Source organism: Saccopteryx bilineata, chromosome 5 (genome assembly GCF_036850765.1).
Source record: "Saccopteryx bilineata isolate mSacBil1 chromosome 5, mSacBil1_pri_phased_curated, whole genome shotgun sequence".
NCBI lineage: Eukaryota > Metazoa > Chordata > Mammalia > Chiroptera > Emballonuridae > Saccopteryx > Saccopteryx bilineata.
In genome coordinates this window covers 98433831-98459531 of record NC_089494.1, presented here as the reverse complement: position 1 = coordinate 98459531, position 25701 = coordinate 98433831, and the positions used below count along the sequence as shown (strand labels likewise).

Genomic DNA, 25701 nt, shown 5'->3' with positions numbered 1-25701 from the left:
AAATATCTGCTCTCACCTCTAAATCAGTCAGTGTAAGATTCATCTGAAGTTACACCTCCTTTGCTCTTTGATCAAATCAGCTGCAATAATTCCCTTGATTTTATGTGTAAGTTCAAATTTGGTAAGTTCCTATTCTTTACCCAGGAAAAATATATAGAAGAAGGATCTGTATTTTTTAATGTGGATAAGAAATTTTATAAAAGCACAATTATGCAGAGAACAATTGCAGAAATGAGTACCCAGGTGTTGGGCAAATAAAATGTATTATGCTCACTTTGTTAAAGATGGCGCTGCCCACCTGGAGGCTGTCACCCAGGTGATATTAATGTGTGCTGGGGGCGGGCTGTGGGCAGGCAGAATCCTTGTAGCCTTCTTGTCTAGCCCTACACAGTATCATTTTAAGACTCAAGAGTCATGTAATATGATGTTCTTTATACTGCTCCTAAGTAAAATTCACTGTCGCCTTGATCATGGTTTGTCTCTGAGATTGCTAGTCACTTTGTTCTGTTTGCACATATTATATCTAGGTTACCTTTTGACTCAAGTCTTAAGAACACAAACTTTTGATTAATTGATTATTATTATTATATATCTATAACATGTATCATATACTTATTATACATAATCTATATATAGCAATTACTATATTATTACTATTGCTTGTTTATTATTCATAATTGTTATAGCTCCTAACTTGTCCAAGATATAAACTCAGGATCTGAATCTCAACAAATAGGAAATGATGTGTTTCCCCAAGGTATTAATTTTAATGTACAATAAGTAAAAAAGTGATTATACTAATGTATTTTTTAGTGGACTAATACTGTAAACAAAGTAAGGATTGGTTAGATCAATGTTATTAGTTGCACTGGATTTGGCAAATAAAATTTCAACTGAGAAACCCAATAACCAAATATATGTAAAATATTATAGCTATGTTCATTATTAGCAAACATTTTAGACATTAAACTTATTCTAACAAAATGGCATGAGTTCTTTGGATATATACACATATAAAAATCAGCAAATGTCTTTAAATTGCTTTTTTAAAATTTTTGAGTCAAGTTCAATTCTCAAAACAAATCATTAATGATTAGTTTAATTTGTTTGCCATGAGTAGGGATTTTTCTAGGAGTTACACTGAAGCATCCTGAAAGGTACCAGAAAATCTCTAAATTAAGGAATGACAAAGGAGAAATCCAAATACAGTCAAGCCCGGCAGTGAAAAGTTTACAGTTCTCCATCTCAAGTGCTTCATGCTAAAGTTAGCCTAAGACCTGGACAACTGAAGACAGTGTTACTTCTGAGGATTTGATGTATTAGGAAATAAATGGTTTCTACTTTTAGAATACAGAAATAAATAATGTCTTCAGTTAGTTTGGGCTGCTACAACAAAATACTATAGGCTAGGTATTTTAAACAGTAAACATTTATTTCTCACAGTTCTGGAAACTGGAAAGTATAAGATCAAGGTGCTGGCAGATTCCAAGTCTAGTGAGAGCTCTCTTTCTGATTCAAATAACTACTTCTTTTCTGTATTCAAACGTGGAACAGAAAGAGTGGGAACTCTGGCCAAATTTTTTTTTTATAAGGGTATAAATCTGATCACGAGGATTCTGCTTTCTGGGCCTTACTTAAACCTAATTACATTCAAAAACCCTCCCTCCCATAACATTGGGGGTAGAACTTCAATATAAAAATTTTGGGAGGGCACATTCTGCTCCTCACATTAAGAACTATAGAAAATTCAAATCATATTAAAATCCACATACAATAAGTAAAATAAGTGCTAAAAGTAAATTCTGAAGTATTTTATATTTATAAGAATTTAAGAGCTGAGCCTGGCCAGTGTTGGGCAGTTGACTGGGGACACTAAGGTGCCAGGTTTGAATACAAAGGTTGCCAATTTGAGCATAGGTTCATCTGGCTTGAGTGCAGGCTTATCTGGCTTGAGCACAGGCTCATTAGCTTAAGCGTGGGCTCACCAGCTTGATGGTGGGGTTGCTGGCTTGAGTGTGAGATCGTCTATGATCCCATGGTCCCTGGCTTGAGTCCAAGGTCACTGGCTTGAGCAAAGGGTCTGGCTCAGTTTAAGTCCTGGTCAAGGCATGTATGCATAGCAGCCAGTGACAACTAATGTGCCACAACTACAACTGATGCTTCTCATCTCTCTCTCCCTTCCTGTCTCTCACTCACTGAAAAAAAAAAAAAATTAAGAGCTCCATATAAGGTATATACATTATATCAGCAATTTTCAACCAGTATTGCTACAAAAAATTTTAAAACATGCAAACATGCAATACCTGACTATTTAATCAGGGTCACTGACTTCTTTTCCCTTAGGTTGTCAAAATAAACCTGCCAATAGCTAATACAACCATAGCCATCTGGTGTAAATAAATCAGAATTATACCTATTTTTTGTCAGATGGGCAAAAATTATATTTTTCAGTATGCCTCAGAATTATAGTAAGTAGTTTATTTGTGCCATTAAATAAAAAAGTTTGAAAAGCACTACATGATATAATAGATCAATGCCCATCTTAGGTTCAATTTTGTATTAAAAAATATCTATTTTAAAACTTCTATTTTCATATATAAATACCACTTGATCTCTGAACAAGCCAAAATATCATTATTAATGTTAATATCCCTTGTTGAAGTTCCAAGAAAAAGCTCTAAGAAAATTAAGTGTTTGTTATACATCTGGCTACAATAATCTTTCAATACTTCCTAACTTTATATAATAATACTTAGAAATAAATCAGATGCTACTTTCAATATGAACTCAAAATATAAATTGATCACTGGGGAACAAATTTTTTTATTATTATTATTTTCTGTTGCATGAGGTTTTAGAACTGTTTCTATATATTTCTGCATGGCTGATTCCAAATCTGAAATCCATGTTTTGGTGCATGCTCTAGTTTTTATGCAATTTTAATTTCTTTTTGTTACAGTTAATGGCATGCATTTGTTTTTAAATTGGAGTTAAAGGGCAACGATTCCTGGATTGAACATAACCACAAGGCAATTAATGATTCACAAACATCAATTTTACATAACTGTAGTTGTTTTTAAATGTAAAAAATTATCTGATAAAAACACCCTCTTATTTTGTTTTAAGATTGAATCATGGCTTCTTTGAGTAGGCATAAATGTAAGAATAGTCCTGACACCTTCTGTTATATATGTGGCTGTTACACACTTCAACGTCAAAGGTGCAATATTTCATCATTTGTGACACGTGCATATATTGCCTATTTTCAAGTTCCCCTTAGCGATCAAGACAAGAATTGGGCTCCTCCTATTGTGTGTCATAATTGTGAGGAAATGCTTTGTGACTGGTCAAAAAGAAAACACAAAGGAATGCCTTTTGATATTCCCATGGTTTGGCGTGAACCTAAGGACCACAGCAGTGACTATTATTTCTGTCTGATCCATACAAAGGACATCGGCAAGAAAAAACAGTATATGATGGCATATGCTATATTCCTTCAGCAATCTGACCTATCTCACACTCTGAGACACTCCTGGTTCCAGTTTTCAATGGTTTTATTTCTTCTAAGGACAAAGAAAGTGAACATAGTGATCAAGTGTATTTTGATAAGATGCATGAGGAAATGGTTGTAGAATCTGAAGGGTCTTCTTCTGATGCCAAGCAGTCATTAACCCCTCAGCAGTTTAGCCAACCTGAACTGAATGACTTAGTAAGAGATTTGGGCCTATCAAAGAAAGCAGCTGAGTTATTAGCCTCCAGGTTTCAAGAAAAGAATTTACTTCACCGGTCAGCTAGAGTATCCCATTTTAGGAAGCTTGAAAAAATTTTGTGGACTCTTTTTCCGAAGACAAACACTTTGTTTACTGTCATGATATCAGTATTCTTCTCAGCCAACTAGGTGTTACCACTCACAGTCCAACATAATGGCAGCTATTTCTTGACAGCTATAAACTGGAGTCTAAAATGTGTTCTCCTACACAATGGTAATGTTTATGCAGCGGATCCAATTGGTTATTCAACTCATCTGCGAGAAGATTAAAATGACATAAAAAATGTCCTCGACTTTCTGAGGTATAAGGAGCATAACTGGATTATTTGTGTGGATCTTAAAATGGTAAATTCCCTGCTAGGACAACAGAGAGGTTTCACAAAGTATCCTTGCTTTCTGTGTTTGTGGGACAGTCGAGCTCGGGAGAAATACTAGACACAGAAGGAGTGGCCAAAACATGAAGCTCTGGAAGTAGGGATGCAAAATATTGTGAATGAACCTGTAGCTAATTGAGACAGGTTCATTTTCCCCCACTTCACATCAGACTTGGCTTAATGAAGCAGTTTGTTCAGGCTTTGAATAGAGAAAGTGAATGCTTTCAACATATTATTTCTGCTTTTCCTGTCTTGTCTTTTGAGAAGATAAAAGCAGGTGTATTCGATGGACGTCAAATTCTAACCCTAATATGTGACAAAGAATTTCCCAGGAAGATGAATAAGGAGGAGAAAGCAGCATGGCAGTCTTTTGTGGCAGTTACAAAGAACCTCCTTGGCAACAAAAAAGCAGAAAACTATGAACTTCTGGTTCAAAGGATGCTGTTGGCTTTCCGCGACATTGGATGTAACATGAGCTTTAAAATTCACTTCCTGAACAGTCACCTTTATAAGTTTCCTGAAAATCTTGGAGCTGTTAGTGATGAACAGACTACTGCTGGAGCATCAAACAAGATTGTCCTCAACAAGTACACAAACACAAGAGCTACAAATGCAAATTTTTGCTTGAATAGAATTTAAATAAGTTTTGCACAAATTTTGTAATTAAAATAAGTGTTTTAATATGTTTTATTTCAAAATTGTAGACAGATTCTGATGCAATCATATCTTTTAGTGTATTAGTGTATTTACTGCATTATATAAATTATTTTCATAGAGATGAAGACATTCTACTTCATTATGTTAAACTAAATGTTGAAAATTGTACAATAAGATGAAAACCTAAAATCTTGAATTGCAAAAAAACTTTAGCTAACAGAGAAAAACTAATGTCAGATTTGAGATCAGCACACTCGAATTAGGTAAGAACAAGTGTTTTTGTGGATGCAACAAAAATTTTGTTCCCCAGTGTTATCTGTGTAATTCAAGGGGAAAAGGTTTTTACATTTATATGCAGATAATAGAGCTTGGGTTTATTAAAATAATAACCCGGCCCTGGCCTGTTGGCTCAGTGGTAGAGTGTCAGCCTGGCGTGCAGGGGTCCCGGGTTCGATTCTCGGCCAGGGCACAGAGGAGAAGCGCCCATCTGCTTCTCCACCCCCACTCCTTCCTCTCTGTCTCTCTCTTCCCCTCCTGCAGCCGAGGCTCCATTGGAGCAAAGATGGTCTGAGTGCTGGGGTTGGCTCCTTGGCCTCTGCCCCAGGCACTAGAGTGGCTCTGGTCACAACAGAGCGACGCCCTGGAGGGGCAGAGCATTGCCCCCTGGTGGGCAGAGCGTAACTCCCTGGTGGGTGTGCCGGGTGGATCCCGGTCGGGAGCATGCGGGAGTCTGTCTGACTGTCTCTCCCCGTTTCCAGCTTTGGAAAAATACAAAAAAAATAAAAAATAAAAATAAATAAATAAAATAAAATAATAACCCGAGTTTCCATGTAATTTTGTGTAAGTATTATTCCATTAACACTAACAGAAACTCAAAATAGTAGCTCAGAGTAAACAGAGATGATTATTTGCATAATTCATACATTAAACGTATTTTGCCTCAATTATATGTATTTTAGAAACAGACATTTTGCACAAATTATCTAAGTAAATGCTATAAATTCCAATGGCACTTTTGTAGTTGCAATCATAATACATTCCTTGAAGTTAAAATTTTTTGTGGTGGTACCCATTGGTTGTTCTAATTAACTTAGCTATATTCCTCCTACAAATCAAATACTAAAAGCTTTAAGACAGAGGAAAACATTTGATACAGAGGAATGTTTAAAGGAAAGCTTTATTTCATTTCTAAATGTTATAAAATTTTAATGGGAGTAGTCCTTTTTAGAACTTCAGAGAAAACTAAATATCTCTCTTGGAGATAACAAAAGGCAAACAAAAAGATAATTTATTTTCAAAAACCACATATGTATGTCAGTAGAATTCAGTGATGCTATCTTTCTTCCTGCCAGACATGACCCTTTTGTTTTTTCCAATGTCCATGAAAGTAGATGTTCCTAAACCTGAAGAGTTCCTAAAATCACCTGACGGGAGACAAATAATAGATTGAGCCTAATGGGGACCTTGGAAAAAACATGAGAGTCTTTCTCTGAGTAAATTGATGATTCCGGGGAAGGATATGAAACTGTGTAAATGACACTGTGACATACATACTGTGAATCAAAATAATGTGAGGAAGAGAAATATTCACACACACACACACAGACACTCACCACATGGAACCATTTCATCAGAAATAAACATTTTTGGTTTTTTTTAACTCCTATGCAGAAGAACAAAACATAGTAATAACTGGTTCCTATCCAGATTTTACTACCCTCACCATAACTGAGCTAAAACAAATAAGAATTTCTACTAATGAAAAAATAATATTAACTACTTCTTAAAACTTTAAAAGTCATAAAAAAAATTGTGCTGGCTACAGTGGATTGACTTTATCCATCTCATTCGATTTTCTGTCCATTTGAAAAGATTGGGAAGCTTGGAATGACCTTTTCCACACAAACTTGAGGCTAAGGTTTTGGACGTTAACTGACATGCACTCAGAAGTCTAACTGCAGAAGCAAGAGTGAGGTCATCTTCTTGCCTGTTTTAAGTTTTTCAACTGGGAAGAAAAACTGTTGGAAACAAAACATTTGCTTGGAGTACTGTTTCAGTGCCCATCGTGCAGGATCCCAAGTAAAAAGAAATAGTGTGGGTACAGCAATCGTGGCAGTGGCTTCATCACAAGGTTGCCTGATTCCTGGAGTGCAGCTGAGGATGTCCAATCTCCAGATACCAGGGTATGTAGAGACAGCAGCAGCAGTGGGTTCTTCATTCCAGCATAGTTCTAGTAAAGACCTCAGATTAATAGTTCCTTAACTACTCTGTAATTCTAGATATAATTTCCAAAGACACAGTCTAGAATTTTCTCCTTTATCTCTACTAACATTTGAGTTAGTAGATACTCTATTAAAGCACTTATTGATTTAAACAGTGAGGTTTTTATTACCTGCACACAACCAGGACTGATATACCAATGTCATAAAAACTATTATTTCAGATACAATGAGTCTTTTATAAGGGAGAAGTCACAGACCATATAATAATTTTTATTTCTAACTACCTCTCATAACTCTAAAAAATTGTCAGCATATTTTTACATAACACAAACACCCAAACTAAGTCTTAAGGCCAGGTTAGGTATTTCACATGGATAATAAATTGTTCCTATTAGTTCAGATAATTGATGTTGTTCCATTAAGCCACAAGGAAAATTATAAAGGTTTTTATTACAGTTATTATTTTTAATATTTCAAGCAGTATCTTACAAAAATTATTAAATAGAAGCTTCTTTGATTATAGAAGTATTTTATTTTGTGAAGGATTTAACAACATTCTCTAGCACATTTGTAGGGCATGTTTTAAAACATACTGTTGAAAAATTAGTCGCAATGTTAATTAGTAGAACATAAGGCTTTCCATACCACAAATATAGGAAATATAATTACTTGCTATTTTTTCACTAAGACTGGATTGAATAATTATACTAATGTAGATAAGCAGATATATCTTCTTTAATCATACCTTGAAACAGAGAAAGTAAAATCCTCTGGGATAATTTTCATATAAAAATAACAAAAGTTGCTATAAGACATTACATAACTTTATCAAGTAAATGCTGCCGTTAAGATTATAAAGGCTCACAGAATATTTTAAGCACAGATCTAATTATTACATTTGCAATTTCAGAAATTCTATTTGAGTTGTTCACCAAAGGATTATCAGGCTTTAGGGAATTACTTTACGCTTACCAGACTTCCAGAAAACTAATATATCAACCAGAATGTCAATTTGTTAATTTATGACTACTGATAGGATACTTCAGTGACATAATTACTAACAAATAGATATTATCCTAACAAATTTCTTCCTAGAATTATGGTATCTGAGAAACCAAATCTGAAAGTTATTTGAAAAGCACAGAATCAAAGCATAGGGAATTCCAAAGACCTGAGTGTTAGACCTTTACGTTTTATGAGGTGCTTAGGAAATGATTAGAGTTGCAGTATAAAATTCTACGCTTTTGACAACTAGACTACCTTTGAATATGTCCCCAAAACAATATATATTCTTTAAATTTAGACTGATATTTCACAAACACTTTAACAATCCTTTCCCATCAGAATCACCATCTCATCATTTGATGTTGCTCTTCTACTATCAAGGGGCTCTGTCACAGCGCACTCTCCCTCCTGGAGTATGCCCATACCTTTCTTCCCCGCAGGCATGCATCAACTAAACTCTAAGGGTCCCCACAAGGCTTGCAACCAGGGGAGCAGTGGGCAGTGGCAGCTCATTTTGCGATACCCCCTGAGCCTGTCTCCAAGCCTGCTCATCTCTGACTTCCCGGAGAAGGCTCATTTCTTTCACATAAGTGCTCTAGGGAGCCAAAGCAGCCCCACCTGGCTCTCTCCTCTTGCTTCTTCTATTCTAGGTTCTTCCATGTTTGACTGTCCCCAGCTTTAATAAATGTCCTCTCAAAATAAATAATAATAATAATAATAATAATAAAGATTCTGCAGCTAGCTGTCATCCAACTCAGGGAAAAGATATTATAGTTAAATCAGAAGTTCTTTGACATTAAGTTCTAGAATACTTTTTGCTACCATTCTCAACCACAAATCATCTTTTAGGGTATACCCTTTCCTAGGATAAATTTCACAGACGTCCAAACCATTATTGCATATCTAATGCCTAGGAGCTCAAATTCTGAAAAGGGACCTGTTTTTGTCACCACCATCTCAGGGCATGTGGCATGTGGATCCTATAACACTCTGTGTACACAATAAAAGTAGTTGGCCCTTTGGGAAGAAATAGCTAGAAAACTATTGTTAGAGTAAGTCTCTATATCTGCTTGTACACACAGCTCTTATGGATTTAACCATAGATATAATAGATAAATAAAAAATGTGACAGGAGGATCCAATCTGAGTGACTCTCCCTGAAACCTTTAAAGTAATATTTTTTTAAAGTGCCTATAAGATAAAACCCTAGATATTTTAGATGTGAATACATATCAGACACATACAAGTATCCTCATAAACACACAGGAACACCCCAAAAATATCAACCAGTGTCCAAAATTCAAACAAATAAAGAAAATTTTGTGCTAAAAAAAGTAAAATAAGTACTGTGGGAGACTGAGTTGACAAAAGTCCTCACAGTTTAACCCTTTGAGTGGTACGAATGTTCACGTACATCCTCATTGCTCCTGACCATCCAGAGCACGATCGTACAAAAATTTTTATTTTTAAAATGTGTAGGGCAACATTTAAAAAAGGTAAATGTATGTTCTTCTTGTTGCTTAAAACATGATTTTAAGTTAATCAAACTGTAATTGGAACTAATTTCAATTTTTGAAAAAAAAATAAAACAAAACTCACTCTTGGGGGTCAGCAAGCATGAAAAAAACTCACCACTCAAAGGGTTAAGACTTAAACCAAAAGAATAAGCCCTTCCCCACAAATCTCTGATTGCTTGATTAAGTTGCTAAAGGCTATGCCTTTCTCCACACCTCTGTGTTAGCTGTGTTTCCACTTGTCCCATCCCCCATGTTCCTTGAAGAGACTAGAGGCAATTTTATTTTTACCCTTTGTTTTATTAAGATGTTATGCATGGTGGGGGTTTTCTGCATTTGGGTAATCTTGGTTTGTTTCAGAAATGGGACTTTGTGTCATATATCTCTTTGATTTGCAAATGACTTTGCTTTACACTATGAAAATAAAGCCTTTGGGGGTGCAGGAACTTTGGTAGGCCATCAGCCACCATAAGATCTCCTGATCCCATCCTTTTTCTTTCCGTGTTAATTTTTTAATCCTCCACCATTCCCACCAGAGACCTACAAAATTACAAGTCATGCTGTTTTCTGACAAAGTACTTCATTCAAGGACCTCTCATAATCTTTAATATGCTAATGTACATATAAAACTCCTTTAAGGTTATATAGCATGCAAATTTTCCTAAACTCATTTGACCATAAAATACTTTTCCCAAGAGAATGTCTTACAGAAGGAGTATTCCAGGAAACATATCTTAGAAATGGTACTGTAAAAGGATTGAGGTATATCTGTCATGAGTGATTTAGTGGGAGAAAAATAAACAGTAGTAAATGATAGAAAGAGATAACTATTACTATCCCACACACAAACATAGGCACACCAAAAATTATAAGAAAAGTAAACTCAAGAGAATGGAAGGAAAAGGTATGTTTAGATGTGTCAGGAATCCCGGCAGTTATATGAATAAGTTATTACATTTTAATTGGCTGGTATAAGGTCACATAGCCAGTTGAAAACAAAACTAAGACCATATGAACTCACCCTAAATACTGTAGTGAGGGAAATATAAAGCTCAGTTTTAAATAAAATCTACAGGTAAAAAGATGTTTGGCTTGATATAAATAAGCTAAATTATAATAAAAAATGAAATGCTGAAGGCCAGTTTTATGACTTTGCTTATTAGGTTCCAATTGCTTACTGTTTTTAGATTTGATACTAATTTCCCTAATTTCCTAATATCTGTATATGTGTCTACAATATTAAAAAAATTCAAACAGTCAAGAAATATCAGGAGAAAAATATGTCCATTTTACTTGACAGGGATCCCTTTATTTAAAAAAATGAAAATAAGCAATTATAGTATTATATTTAAAGAAAAAAATAAAATATGTCAAATGAACATTGTCAGAAATCATTTTAGTAGACTGTCACAAAAGTAATTTTCTCTTTTCTCTCCTTCCCTCATTTCCTTTTTTCTTCTACCAATATAAAGTTTATAAAGACAGAAACACTAGTTTCAGCAATTATCATCATGAATATTAAATATACTGCATGACTTATTCATGACGAAAACAGCATCTCTTATCTTCCAAATTTCAGACTGGTAGATGTAGCGAACCTCCAAACATTATGTTCTACCTGTTATGAAGAACTATGATGCTACTTGGGTTATTAAAATCCATAAGTGAGGCAGTGGCTGTTTAGCTCAGAGGATAGTGTCAGTCCGACATGTGTACACCCTGGGTCCTATCCCCAGTCAGAACACACATAAGAAGTGACTATCTGCTTTTCTTATCCTTCCTCTCCTCCTTCTTTCTCTTCCCCTCTTGCAGCCAGTGGCTCAGTTGGATTGAGCATTGGCCCTGGGCACTGAGGATAGCTTGGTTGATGAGCATCAGCCTCAGACAAGGTTTGATGGGTAGATCCCAGTCTGGGTGCATGCAGGAGTTTGTCTCACTATCTCCCCTCCTCTCACTTAAAAAACATAATAAAATTTTAAAAAATGGCATTTTATGGTTGTGCATTGTAAATCAGAAGAGGTTACTTGCTTCAAAGTACAAATTTATCTAATGTTAAAGTAAAAAATAAAGAATAATTTAATATTAATGCCTAGAACATTAACCAAATGGAATCAGTAAGGGGTGTCTCTTAGTTCTCTAGAAATATGTCCTCAGATCAACATCTTTGCTAATTTTAGTTCTTTCTTTGTGTTTGTTCATTCTGAGCTCTTGATGTATGGCTTGATCACTTTGTTAAAATTCCATAGTACAGCAGAATTGCATTGCATCAACTGTCTACACACACACACACACACACACACACACACATACACACATCAAGAAAAGCCATTTTTATGTTTCCAAATAAATTTGCTAAACAGAAGATGAGAAGTTTTTAAGAAGTATAAAGATTTTTATAAAACATATTTTCTTAAAAAACGGCAGTTAATTGAAAAATAGTTATTCTTCTAGAGGATGTACTTTGTATTCTTCACAGATGTTTCTTAGGAAATCATATAAGACCAGTTATTACAGTCAAGATTTTGAATTAGTTATATCTCCATGAGATATGCTGATCAAAAAGTCTGAATTCACCCAAGTAGGCACTAGCACAGTGGATAGAGCATCAGAATAAGACACAGTGGACCCAGGTTCGAAACCCCATGGTCACCGGCTTGATTGCGGGCACATCTGGTTTGAGCATGGTTCACCAGCTTGAGCCCAAGGTCGCTGGCTTGAGCAAGGGGTCACTCAGTCTGCTGTAGCCCCCTGGTCAAGGCACATACAAGCAAGCAATCAATGAACAACTAAGATGCTGTAATGAAGATTTGATGTTTCTCATTTCTCTCCTTTCCTGTCTGTCTGTCCCTATCTATACCTCTCTCTGCCTCTCTCTCTGTCTCTGTCAAAAAAAAAGTCTGAATTCTAAACAGCTAAAACAAAAATACCCCACCTTTTTTTGGGGGGGGCAGTAAGAAATCTAAATCATAAAATATATGTATTTTAAATCTCATTAATTTACAAGGTAAAAATGGTTATTTTTCTTCAGGTCTCAGCTGGAAGCTGACCAATTCTGAACTTCTTCTCATGGAATGCTAAAAGTAGAACTGACCAATAGTTGAATATACTTCTTTTCCAGTGAAGAATAAAAATCATAAATTCCCAGGTTCAAGGTTAGTCTTCTGACTGGACTTCTCAGAGGTTGAGAGACACAAAGAACATTCTCACCCTGCTCTTTACTTCTTTCCCCAAAAGGCATCTGGGGCCTTGAAAATAACTAAGTATATAGGATTGGGATGATAAGCACATCCACCATTTTATCCATCTAAAAACATAAATATAAGAGAGCAAAGCTTCATTTCTATAAAGTCTATTCTGATATATAGAAAGAGAAGGGTTTAAAAGTCCACTGTATTGTTCTGTTTAATCTGTGTAATAAAAAGTAATTGATCTCTATTATAGGAGTTTTGGCTCCAATACTGTTTAATTGTAACTGAGAAAAGGTTTGGATCAAGTTGTCCCTATGGTCATTGGGGTTAGATTCCAAAATAAATCTATAGGCATGCCCTCCCAGGAAAGTCAGAGACTGAGCCCAAGTAAAAGCCAATAGTCAAAAAAAGTCACAAAACAGATCCAGTATCTCAGAAACACCAAGATTCACATGTAACCCTATTATCTAGACATAGACTAGATCTTATTTAGCCGTTATTCACTGACTTTCTAAATGTCTCTCATAGTGATTTGGCTTAGTCGCTCAAAAAATTTGCTCTAACTTTGTTTCCTTTAATAAATTTATTTATTTATTTTGGACAGAGACAGAGAGAGAATCAGAAAGGGACAGATAGGGACAAACAGGAAGAGAGAGAGATGAGAAGCATCAATTCTTCGTTGCAGCACTTCAGTTGTTCACTGATTGCTTTCTCATATGTGCCTTGACCAGAGGGCTATAGCAGAGCGAGTGACCCCTTGCTCAAGCCAGCAACCTTGAGATTCAAGCCAGTGACCTTTAGACTCAAGCTAGCGACCATGGGGTCATGCCCATAATCCCACACTCAAGCCAGTGACCCTGCACTCAAGCTGGTGAGCCCATGTTCAAGACAGATGGGCCTGCACTCAAGCCCGATGAACCTGTGCTCAAGCTGGTGACCTTGGGGTTTCGAATCTGAGTCCTTCATGTTCTAGTCCGACACTCTATCCACTGCATCACTGCCTGGTCAGGCTTCGTTTAATTCTTAACTCTATACACTTTACTTATATCTTAAACTGAAAGGAGTCACCCTTTATTTGGGGAAACTAACAGGTCAACACAAAATTAAAATATATAAATAGCACTTGTGCTATGATGTGTTGGGTTACATAGAAAGAGCTATTAAATTCCACTGGAAAATTTTGGAAAGGATGTGATATCTTTTGAAATGAACAAGAGATGATTGGTTATAGGAAATCAGAACAGTAAAAAGATTATACAAACATGCATGGAAATGAGAAAACAAAGTGTCTTTAAGTAAGTGTAAGTACTCCTTTTTATTTGGACCATGGGAATTGAGTGGGAAGAGGCAAGGTAGGTCAGCTGTCTGCAGAGAAGCCAGATAATTAAGTTTTATTTTATTATGAGATAAATGAGAAACTGCTATAAGGTTATATTGCATGTAAAATTTCCTAAAGTCATTTGACCACAAAGCCTATTTTTCCAAGAATGTCTTACATTTTTATTTTAAATAACTAAGTATTATAGTCACTCTAGCGAGTTGTAGAGATTGATGTACTAGACATATAAGTCTCTACTTGGAACACAGAGTGTACAATTTCAGTAGTAATCAAAATGGCAAATTAAAACAATGTGAATGACTTTTCATTAATCATATGAAGATAATTGTAAAGGTCATAAAATTCAATATATAAGCATATGTCTTGTAAATAAGGCACGAGAAGTTTCTACAATGATCTCTACATCATTATGAGACTGCATAAACATAGGTTATTGCTATAAAGGTCTATAATCATCAAAAGTGTACACTCACTATCAGTTGACTAACTTGGGACTAGTATTTGTATTATTATAAGTGGATTATTTTGTCCCAATATTGTCCTTGCATTTTTAATAGGGAAAGAGCTTGAAATACCCAGGCTGGATTGAGGCAAAAAAGGAGTATTTTATTAATAAAATCAAGAAAGGTCTTTGCTTAGTTATTATTGAGACCACAGGTAAAAATTTTTTATTAACTTAAAAATATTTTACTTTTTAAGCTTATTTTACCATCTATAAACTGACAGTTATAAACAGTATATGGGTCATATAATTTTGTAATAACAATGAGGTATATATGTAGAATTATTAATGCACTAAATAATATCAAATAAATAGTGTGTAGTAATGTTATGTGATTTTAAAGAGTTGCTAACTCAAGGGAAAGAAGTAAGATTGATTAAAGACAGAGGTAAAGTATCAGAAAACAATAGTTATCCAATCAAGAATTTAGTTTAATAGATCTAATCAGAGGTTAAGTGGAAAATGAGCATGGCTAAAACAGGTAAAAAAAAAAAAAAAAAGAAAATAGGCTTAATTCAGAAGCAAAGTCTATAAAGCATAAACAACCCTTTTGTTTTTTGGCCGGGCATACTCTGCTGAACTAGTGCTGGGCCCACGAATGGATCATGGATCAAGACAAGCCAGTCATTCCATATTAGAACCTTAGAAGTAATAGCACATTTTATATAATATTGAAGAATCATACACAGGGAATGGAAGTATCTACTCTCTACCTAGGAGAGAACAATCTGGTTTTGAATCTTCTTTCTTAATAAGGAATTAACCCAGAAAAGTATATCTTTCTCAGTCATCTCTGTGTACTTTGTCCTGAGGAAATAGCTGAATTCACTACTCTTGTGAACCCCGTCACTTTGTTGAGTGTGTGTATCTGTGTGCGTAGTACAGTACTCTCCAAGAAAAAATTGGGGAAATAATTAGCTACTGAAATTGTACTTTGTTGGAACACGTTACAAGAGAATTAATTTTGCTTACAAAACACTTCCAAAGTTTTTTTTTTTTAAATCTGCAACTAACAAATTAAAATGTTAGATAATAAATATAGGTATTTTTAAAAAGAATAATAAAACTCAATAAGATTTATAATCTCCAGCATTTTCCCCAATGTTTCTTGGTTAATCAATATAATTTATTAAGCATATTAAGATCACACTTCTTCAATTACATACAATATTGCTTAGGAATAATTTTTAATATTAAAGGTAGGCCTCTCTTGAAGACCATATCAGAATCATTTGGTAGGTCTTTTTAAATCACATAGTTTTCTACAACTTGCCCTGTTCACTCCATTTCCAAGATGTTTATACTCCTCTCCCATTTACAGACTGTTTTAGTGAGCCACTGTTACTAATGTTAGTACATCTAATTGATTTGGCTTGCTAAAATGAAAATCAATAGCTGAGACTCACTGGGGCAGTGTATTGTTTAGCAAAGTCATGAAGTCTGACCCAACTCAAACCTGTATCCGATATCTGTTGTATGCTGCTATCTATCCAAGAGTCCCAATTTTTCCATCAGCCTAAAGAGAAATATAATGTCTCCCTATTGCATACCATCACTTGGCACCCATTCAATAAATTGTAGACATTATTATTTGTGGAAGATTTGAGAAGTTCTTTGAAGGAACCAGTACTTGCCTTTCTAATGCAGAAGAAAGAACATAGGATTTAGATGTCCCCATCTCTGCCTTCTTTTTAAACACTCAGTTTTGAAGTTACTATTTTGTCTATTATAAAACAGGAAGTGCATATCTCTCCTTACTCTACAGAGATGTGTTGGGTATCCAATGAGATAAAATAAGCAATAAAAAATCTTAAAATTGCAGTATATTGTTTTAAATGCAAGTCAATTTGACCTATAATGACTGATATTCTCTTCATATATATGCAAAAAATATTCATTTTTAATTATCAACTCACAAATTGACATGGTGAATGCAGAGCCCATCATATCCTGTGGCAGTTGTTCTGTGACATGTTGATGAAATACGTAAGTTACAAGCAATGATGGAAGAGCCCAGCCCTGCTCACACCTGAGCCCCACTCTCATCACTGAATTACTTCCACTCATCCAACCATTTTTTTTAAAGTGACTAAAATTACATGGCTTAAATATGACTTCATCAAAAATTATTTATTCTAATTAAAATATTTCCACTAACTTTATTTTTATAGTACAAAATGAATGTTCTATTCAGCATATCAATAAGTTGATTAATAAAACCTTTATTTTTTATATTTTCTAAGAATTATATTAAAAATCAAATAAAATCTGTTTCAAATTATTTTCTATAAATATCTTAATGTGAAATTGCTTGATCACTCCCAGATTTATTTTTAGAATTGTTGTTTTAAAAATACATATTAAAGAATTACTACAATTATTGGAAAGGAGAGTTGCTTAAGTAAGGTCAGAAATAATTTTTCCTGGTAACATAATGACTGTTGAAGCTGACTGCTACCAGTATTCCATTTCCTAGGGACAAACATAGTTGGATTAGTTGTGATGATCACTGACATGGCAGGGACTGGGGGCCTTTTGTGCAATTCCCAACTGCTAGCTAAGCCAATGTCTAAAATACTCAAATCACCTGGCTCTGATCTTGTGTTACTTCCACTTGCTATTTACTATTATTATGAATTTTTCATTTTTCTATAGAACCCTTGAACTAACCCGTGTCAACTGCCCTCACTAGGTACTTTGGTCCATTGTCAGAATAAATTGCTTTATCACTTGTTTTATTTAAGAGGATATTCAAAATGTTGGATTCTGATAAAGATTTATTTCTGTTCACCTAAGTATATACAATCATTTTCACAATTTCAGACACTGATTTATTTAATCTAATCATAGTTATCTTCATTGCATGATATTATTTTCTTATGTTTAATAAGGATCAGTAACCAATCATTTTAATTGTATGCCAAACCATTAACAAAATATGATAATTAAATCAAAATAATAAAATATTCTACATCTGAAAACTACACTTATTTTGTAATAGAACTTTTTTTCTCCTTAGCTTAATTGTACATTTTTCTATCTATTTTTAGGTTAGCAACATTTGTAAAAATAAGCTTTCTGTAAATCATAAAATAAACAGATATGTATACTTGTGAGTGTGTGTGATAATGAGTTTCAGTTTATGGTAATATTATATTAAGGAATTTAAAAAACAGTTACTTGTTTGTAAATTTCTGGCATGAGAAATCAAAGTTAATTATAAATCACAAATCATTCTTTTGGAAGAGAGTGCATAAAAACTGATTTGCTAGGGGAAAATGTCAACTAACATAGGTAGTAGTCAATACTCAACATAAACCTAATAGTTTTAAAGGAATTTTAATAAACTCTGTAGTTGATGAGCCTATAATCATACATTTTGCTTCTGTATTTTATTTTTATTATTTTAATGTATTGATTTTAGAGAGAGGGGATGGGGGAGAGAGAGAGAGAGACAGGAATATTGAGCTGTTCCTGTAAGTGCCCTGACTGGGGGTCAAACCGGCAACCTGTCTGCTTCCAGGTGATGTTCTAACCAGTGGTCGGCAAACTCATCAGTCAACAGAGCCAAGTATCAACAGGACAATGATTGAAATTTCTTTTGAGAGCCAAATTTTGTAAACTTATACTATATAGGTAGGTTCATTCCTTATCAAGGTAGTGCCCACATGTGGAATTTTGTTGAAGAGCCACACTCAAGGGGCCAAAGAGCCGCATGTGGCTCGTGAGCCGCAGTTTGCCAACCAGGGTCAACCGAGCATCCATCCAGGGCATTGTTTTTTGTATTTTTTTTTAAGTTCTATGTTCACTATCACATTGTGAACTACCATTCAGTGAAGAAAATCACAGTTCTCATCAAGGTGATACTGTAAATAAGCATTTTAAAAAATTTAAACTACCTCTGTAATTCACTACTTATATAGCGAAACTACACACGTATGTATGATTATATGCTAAACACACAGTAAATATGTTTAAGTACATTCATACTTCCATATATAGCTCCCCATAGCCATAAGTTATGCTAGAAAATCTGAAAATTTTGTCTACTGGTCTGTAAGTCAAATCCTTAAAGGGTGTCATATAATATGAATCAAAATACTCACTGTAGAAAGACTGAAGAATATGAACTGTCCATTCATCTGTTAATCTTCCTGTTCTTGTGAACTGAATACATTTGAGCTGATTCCAAGATTCTCTTGATTCAATCCAACAAATCATATCTTCATTGTAAATAAAATCCATAGTATGAATTTCATTTCCATTGACTGAGCTCAGGGATGCCATTTTACTTCCATTAAGATAGAAAACCTCAATTGTTTCAGAATTTGCAACTAATAGCATAGGTGGCCTGTCTGTAGGTTCTGGAATAAAAGAGAAAAGAAAAGTAAGTTCAGTAAATAATGTCCCCTTGGCCTCCTTTTTTAATCTGCATTTATTAAGAGTTAGTTTGTATTTTAATGCATCTTTAAAATAAAAAGATATACTTACAAAAATATTTATTAATAACCTTTATGTGTGCTCCACTAACTATATACTTCAGCTCACATCTCCAAGAAAAACAGTCCACTGAGCATTTGTATTCTGTATTTTCTTAGTGATAATGTGCTGTCTAAATATGAGGGAAAAATGCTATTTACTTTTATTGTTGGTAAATAAAGGCAGTGCTATGAGTTGTTTTTCTAGCAATGATGATGGATCTGAACTGACCTCTCCCTACAGTGGTACCGGCTTCCCTTGTGTACAGGGCACGCTTCTTGGAGGTGAATGGATGAGGTCAGAAATAGAGTCTTTGGAGCCCTGGCCGGTTGGCTCAGCGGTAGAGCGTCGGCCTAGCGTGCGGAGGACCCGGGTTCGATTCCCGGCCAGGGCACACAGGAGAAGCGCCCATTTGCTTCTCCACCCCTCCGCCGCACTTTCCTCTCTGTCTCTCTCTTCCCCTCCCGCAGCCGAGGCTTCATTGGAGCAAAGATGGCCCGGGCGCTGGGGATGGCTCCTTGGCCTCTGCCCCAGGCGCTAGAGTGGCTCTGGTCGCAATATGGCGACGCCCAGGATGGGCAGAGCATCGCCCCCTGGTGGGCAGAGCGTCGCCCCTGGTGGGCGTACCGGGTGGATCCCGGTAGGGCGCATGCGGGAGTCTGTCTGACTGTCTCTCCCTGTTTCCAGCTTCAGAAAAATGAAAAAAAAAAAAAAGAAAAAAAAAAAAATAGACTCTTTGGAGTAGAACAAAGCTGACAAGTTCATATAAAGAGCACCTGCGACCTCAGAATCATTGGTTCCTTAACTGGCTCCAGGAATCAAATCATCACACATTACCTTAGTGACTAGATTACAGAGCACGTATTGCAAGGGCAAAGTCAGGAAAATACGGTTCTTAAGGTAAAAGAAACAGGGTTACTACTAGTTAATGAATAGTACACTTTTGCTTGTGTTAGGATTGGTAAGTTTTTGAACGGAATTTTAATATATTTTAATATTTGACAGTAACAGTAAAAAAGCTCATATAAAATTAGTGTTGAAAGTATTTAGCTGTATAAATATATTCAGAGTAACATTTGTGCTTATTACGAAATAAAACGCAAGATGAAACTCTTCTACTCCTCTTTTTCTTCTACCCTACAGCCAATGTGTCATTAAAATCTCTTTGACGGCCTGACCTGTGGTGGCGCAGTGGATAAAGCGTCGACCTGGAAATGCTGAGGTTGCCGGTTTGAAACCCTGGGCTTGCTTGGTCAAAGCACATATGGGAGTTGATACTTCCAGCTCCTCCCCCCTTCTCTCTCTCTGTCACTTCTCTCTCTCTCTCTCTCTCTCTCTCTCTCTCTCTCTCTCTCTCTCTGTCTCTCTCCTCTAAAATGAATAAATAAAAATAAAAAAATAATAAAATCTCTTTGACTCTGATGTCAGACTTATCAGGAATCCCATCACTTTTCAGTGATTATTTTTATTATCCTATTCCAAGCTTCCATCATCCATCATCTCTTAACTAGATCATTCTAATCGCCTTCTAACTGCTTTCTCTGTTTCCATCTGTGTTCTCCTCCTCGACACAAAAGACCAAGTGATACCTTTAAAATGTTTAGGCAGATCAAATGAATCTTCTGCCTGATTCATAAAAAAAGCTCTCATTTCAGAGTAAAGTCAAAAGCTGTGTACTGGCATATAAAGCCCTATCTAATCTGTATAATTATCACCAGTGTGACCTCATTTCCTTCATCTCCTAACTACTCTTACCCTTGTGCACCTCATTTCAGACACACTGCCCTTCTTACTTGTCCCTCTTTGAACTAGCCCTGGAATTAACATACCCCATATATCAGAATGGCCAACTTACTTACCTCCTTTAAGGCATTACTTATATATGACCTTTCCGGTGAGAATGTTTCTCTATCTGATAAAGCTTGCAAGCCTCTACACTTTCTATACTCTGTTCTTGCTTTATATTTCACTTAGCATCACCAAATATATATATATCTTATTTATTTTTACTGATACATTATTCTTCTACTTTTGCTGATGTAGCTATAGCCTTTTGATAAAGCTTGGAACTCAGTGATCATTCAATACAACGTAATGAATAAATGAAAAAGACATATGAAACTCTTGCATAGTAGAATTTATTAGAAACATTCTGTGAAATGTTACAAAACAATTTAGTTTCTTAACCTATATAGAAAATCCAGAGAAAAAAATATTCAGAAAATTTCATAAACATTTGCTCTTTCAAGAAACTGATACTGAGAATTGTAAAAGTAGAAAAAAAGCAAAAGCAATACTATAATTAATATAAGAAAGGTTTAAGTTTTGAGTGTACTGTTCAATGTTCCTCACCATTTCTGGAAGAAGCAGAAATATCAGTTCCTTTATGTTGCCCTCAGATAGAACAGCCCTCCAATAAACATTATTTTGGGTCTTCCCTTACAATTTTAAAATATCAGCTCTAAAATGCATCTCAAGACTTTCTATGCGTATTTAAATTTTTGCTCCCCTAAGAAATTCTCTCAATCAAGCCACAGGATTTTCCTCTGCCTTCAGAAAGACAAAAACAGTGTTTTTATTTTCTAAAAACAACAAAACAAAGAAAAATAAGCAACAACAAAAAGCTCAATAAGATTACAAAACTGGTCAGCACAACAATTTCTTCCCCATGGGGAAAACAGACTGGTCCTGAACTACCTAGTATCAACCAAAAAAAAAGAAGTCTCAAAAATGCTAACATTATTTCTACAATAAAGAGTTCTCTCAGAAGCATTGATAAAATTGTGACTTATCACTGCTCAACATAACCTTGTCAAGGGACTACATCTGATCTTGGTTAGCCCAGTGGCTCCTCTCCCAGTCTTTTACAGACATCTGAAACCAGGTAATACCTGCCCTTGTATTCTTAATTTGGAAGTCTAGACTTGGTCCATTTTCAACACGCCTCACTCTGTTTTTTCATTTTTGTCCCCCTACCCCCTATTTGTGGCATTATTGAAACCTGCTGGATTATAGATTTCTCAGGTTCAGAAGAGGTCTTAGATAGCTGCATTATCAGATTAACAAAGATATACTGACATTAATGTCAGTGCTTATTTTCTTCATTTGACAATTGAAATGACCTTTAGTGAAGTTGCTTCTCCTTCAAAAATAAATCACCATTGAAACCTTTGTTGCCAACTTTTAAGAGAAGTCCAGATGCAGACAATGTTAGTAAATGTAAGTATGTCATAAACATTCTTTGGAGAGAGGCTGGATCACTAAGGAACACAGAACTTCTCTGAGAAACTGAGATAAAAGTGAATTAATGATCAACACAGCCAATGCTTAATTGACATAATTGATCAATCTATTTGACTTTTGTAGCTACTTTTTCAGTGAATCAGTTGATTGTTTTAAAGCATAATATATCAACTTACGATTTTAAAGCTTCAGATAACCATAAATCCAATAAAAAGAAAGCCAGATGCTTCACTATCTGACATGATTTAATAGTGACTTTAAAATTCAAATGACATACGGGATGAAGGATATTACAATACTAGGTGCGATGTCCTTTATTGAAGCAATATCCCTGTGTCTCTGCTAATTATTAACTGCGGTTTTCCTCTTCAAACAAACTTAAGGCTTAGCATGGGGATAAGGGAAACCATTAAAACATAAGAACCCACAAACATCAACAGAGGCTCAGGATACAAATCCTTTCCTGGGGAAAACGGCTGTGTTAGGCTTGCTCTGGTTTACGGCTGCAAGCTCTTTGCCTGATTGGTGGGTGGCAGCGCCACGTGTGTCTGGTCTATGTGAGGCTTAGGGTGCTTTCCCTGGGCGGAGATTCTTCCAGATGCTCTCCCGCCACCGTGAGATGTGGTTTTCCTTGCTCCCTTGCCCTTACTGCAAATAGCCGATTTTCCTTTATTTATTAGCTCTTTCTCTTTTTGTTGTTTATTTGCTCACCTGTCTTTGCCAGCCTCCAATGAATGGGTATAGCCGGACTCTTTCCGGCTCCACAGTTCCAATCTGCCCAAATTCAATGGGAACCTACCCAGCCTCGGCTACGGGCGTTACGTCTTTTTTTCTTACTTCATGATAATGGTTGGTATTGGAGAAGGTAATCTGTCTCTACCTGCACCACTGCTGGTCACTAGTGTGCATCATTACCTCGGGTTTCCTCATGCCAACTTGGGTAATGAGGATAAGACTGACCAAAATAAATGTGGAAATCAACTACAGTCCTCTGCTCTACCAACTGAACTATCAAACGGATGATGACCAAAATAAATATGATGTCTTATCAGATGCCATCCTTACAGTCAGTGGACAGTTCCTTAAAGAAACAGTTGAAAAGTACACTAGAGAACTTCAGTCAAAGGAATACTTCCCTACATCAGCACTAGTGAAAAGTAATAATTACTAATTTTCTACATAGAAGAGATTGAAGTATAAGAAAGCATTCAGTCAATATTCTAAGATAGAGAACCAAGACTTAGCTTGAATAAACGTCTCCTAGGCTGTCAATCAATGTATACTGGAGGATATTTTTCCTCATTGGTTCACCGCTCCTCATATGTCAGCAATATAAAAGACAGTATTTTTCCTCTCAGTTATAGAGACATGTATTTGTGCTCTCTTAATCAGAAAGTGATTTCTTCCTATCATATGTCATATTAATTAGTGACATAAGTTTTGAAGACTTACTAGAAAGCCATGAATTAAAAAGAGAAACTTGAAAACAGAGAAAGCTCATTTGATTAGATTAATGAAAATACTTATGTAAATTCCAAGCCACTATGACCATATCCTTGCGAACAACTTTTCCTCTCATAATCAAAAACTTACTAATGTATACATATAGTATAACAATATTATTTTAGCATCAACATGGAGTTGATGCTAAAAGAAATGTTTTCAGAGTGAATAAACTTACTTTTAGGGTTTCATTTAAATTCCTCTTCCTTTCTATTCTAAAAATATTATTTAGCTAGTTTCCTTTTAGGTGATTAGAATTATGAATTCAGATACTTAAAAATAAATATAAACCTAATAAATAGTTATGTATATAACAAATGAATATGTGCACATAAAAATGTATATTATCTAGCTATACTATATTCTGATATCTCTTAACCCTATAACTGTGAAAAAGTATCTCCATTGAGTAAAGGTTAGTAGGTGCACCTCAATATTTGTTGAGTCAATGATTGAGTTTCAACTAGATAAAAATTTAAGAAATGACTCTTCTTTGTAAAGTATAAAAATATAGAGTAAGATTAAAAGCATGACAAAAGAGAAAATTGTAACCTAATGTTGGTCAAATAAGTTTGTAAAATACAATTTTTATGTTTGTTCGCTTATAGTTTGCGTTGGGGGCTGGGCAGCACCAGGTACTTGGTCTGTGAAATTGCAAGTTACCTTCCTGCTTGGGAAAGCCATTGTTTTGTTAATGTTTGCTTGAGGAGAGATTTTTGCACCTGAAAGGTTTGAAGAGAGAGAGAGAGGAGAGGAAGAAGAAAGAAGCCATGGTTGCAGAGTGAGAGAAGAGAGAATGCAGGCTGCTGAAGAAGAAGGCAGTATTGCAGGAGAGACAGGAGGTGTGCAGATGAGGGGCTTTGCAGGCTTCTCAGGCTTGGCTGAGACTGGTGATGCCTTTGATTCTAGAAGAAACCAGAGAAGATTCTCCTGGTTGTAGAACTGGAGAATGCATCAGGGCTTTGAGAACCCTGCCTGTTTGCTCATCAGCCAGTATGAGACTTTAATAAAGAAATGGCCCACCATTTTTTGGCTCCACTGTTTCTTTACCATCTGTTCGAATTCAGTGAGAACCTGCATGGCCATGATGGTGGGGTGGCCAGTAGCCACACACCTATATAGCCCAAAGAATCAGTTTTTAACCAATATAAACAATATAATTGAAAGAGGAATTTTTAAGGTTCTAATCTTTATTTATCTTGTATAAAGTATATCAAGTCTTTAGAAATAAGGAAAATAAGATGAAGTTAGATAGTTAATGTTATGTAAGTAAAAACCTTAAAAATATATAGGGTTGAAATATTTATTTTCATTTCTAAAACATATGGCTAAATCTGTTTTTCTATTTTTCTTTATTATTTTTTATAGAAAAAACTCTTTACTAAAGAAACTGATACTTAGAGTAAGGATATATTGTGCCATATATCAGAGAAAACTATTTTATCACATTTTATAAAAGAATAATAAAATATGAATCAAAGGTGAAGACATTAAAATGCATTAAAAGCAGGTTGGGGCTAAGTAAGAAAAAATATATATTGCTATAACTATGCTAAAATTTATCTTAGAACTATTTTTTATTTTTATAATGCATTTATGCTGAACTATTGTTTATTGGACAAAATGCTTTATTTATTTTTATTTTATTTTTAATATTTAAGATGTAAGTGATTCAACTGGGATCATATCATAAGTAAGACATTTAAGAAAGATATAATCTAGTAAAATTACTACGGTTATATTTTTAAGTTAGATTTTATACATTTTCTAAATGATATATCATGACATTGAGTTCTAATGAATGGTTAAACATATCTTGCTATAGTCTGAATGTATGTGTCCCTCAAATTCAAATGTTGAAATCCTAACTTCCAAAGGCAATGGTGTTAGGCGATGGGGTGGGGGT

At 35.1% G+C, this 25701-nt stretch overlaps 1 protein-coding gene across 1 annotated transcript in view; it reads right to left on the bottom strand.

The window, feature by feature from the left end:
* LRP1B (LDL receptor related protein 1B) overlaps positions 1–25701 on the bottom strand; it is a 2131860-nt gene that overhangs the window by 1144476 nt on the left and 961683 nt on the right. Inside the window, exon 6 of the mRNA XM_066281034.1 lies at positions 18677–18934. Coding sequence (XP_066137131.1) covers positions 18677–18934 — 258 coding nt within the window. The remainder of the gene's footprint in view (positions 1–18676; positions 18935–25701) is intronic.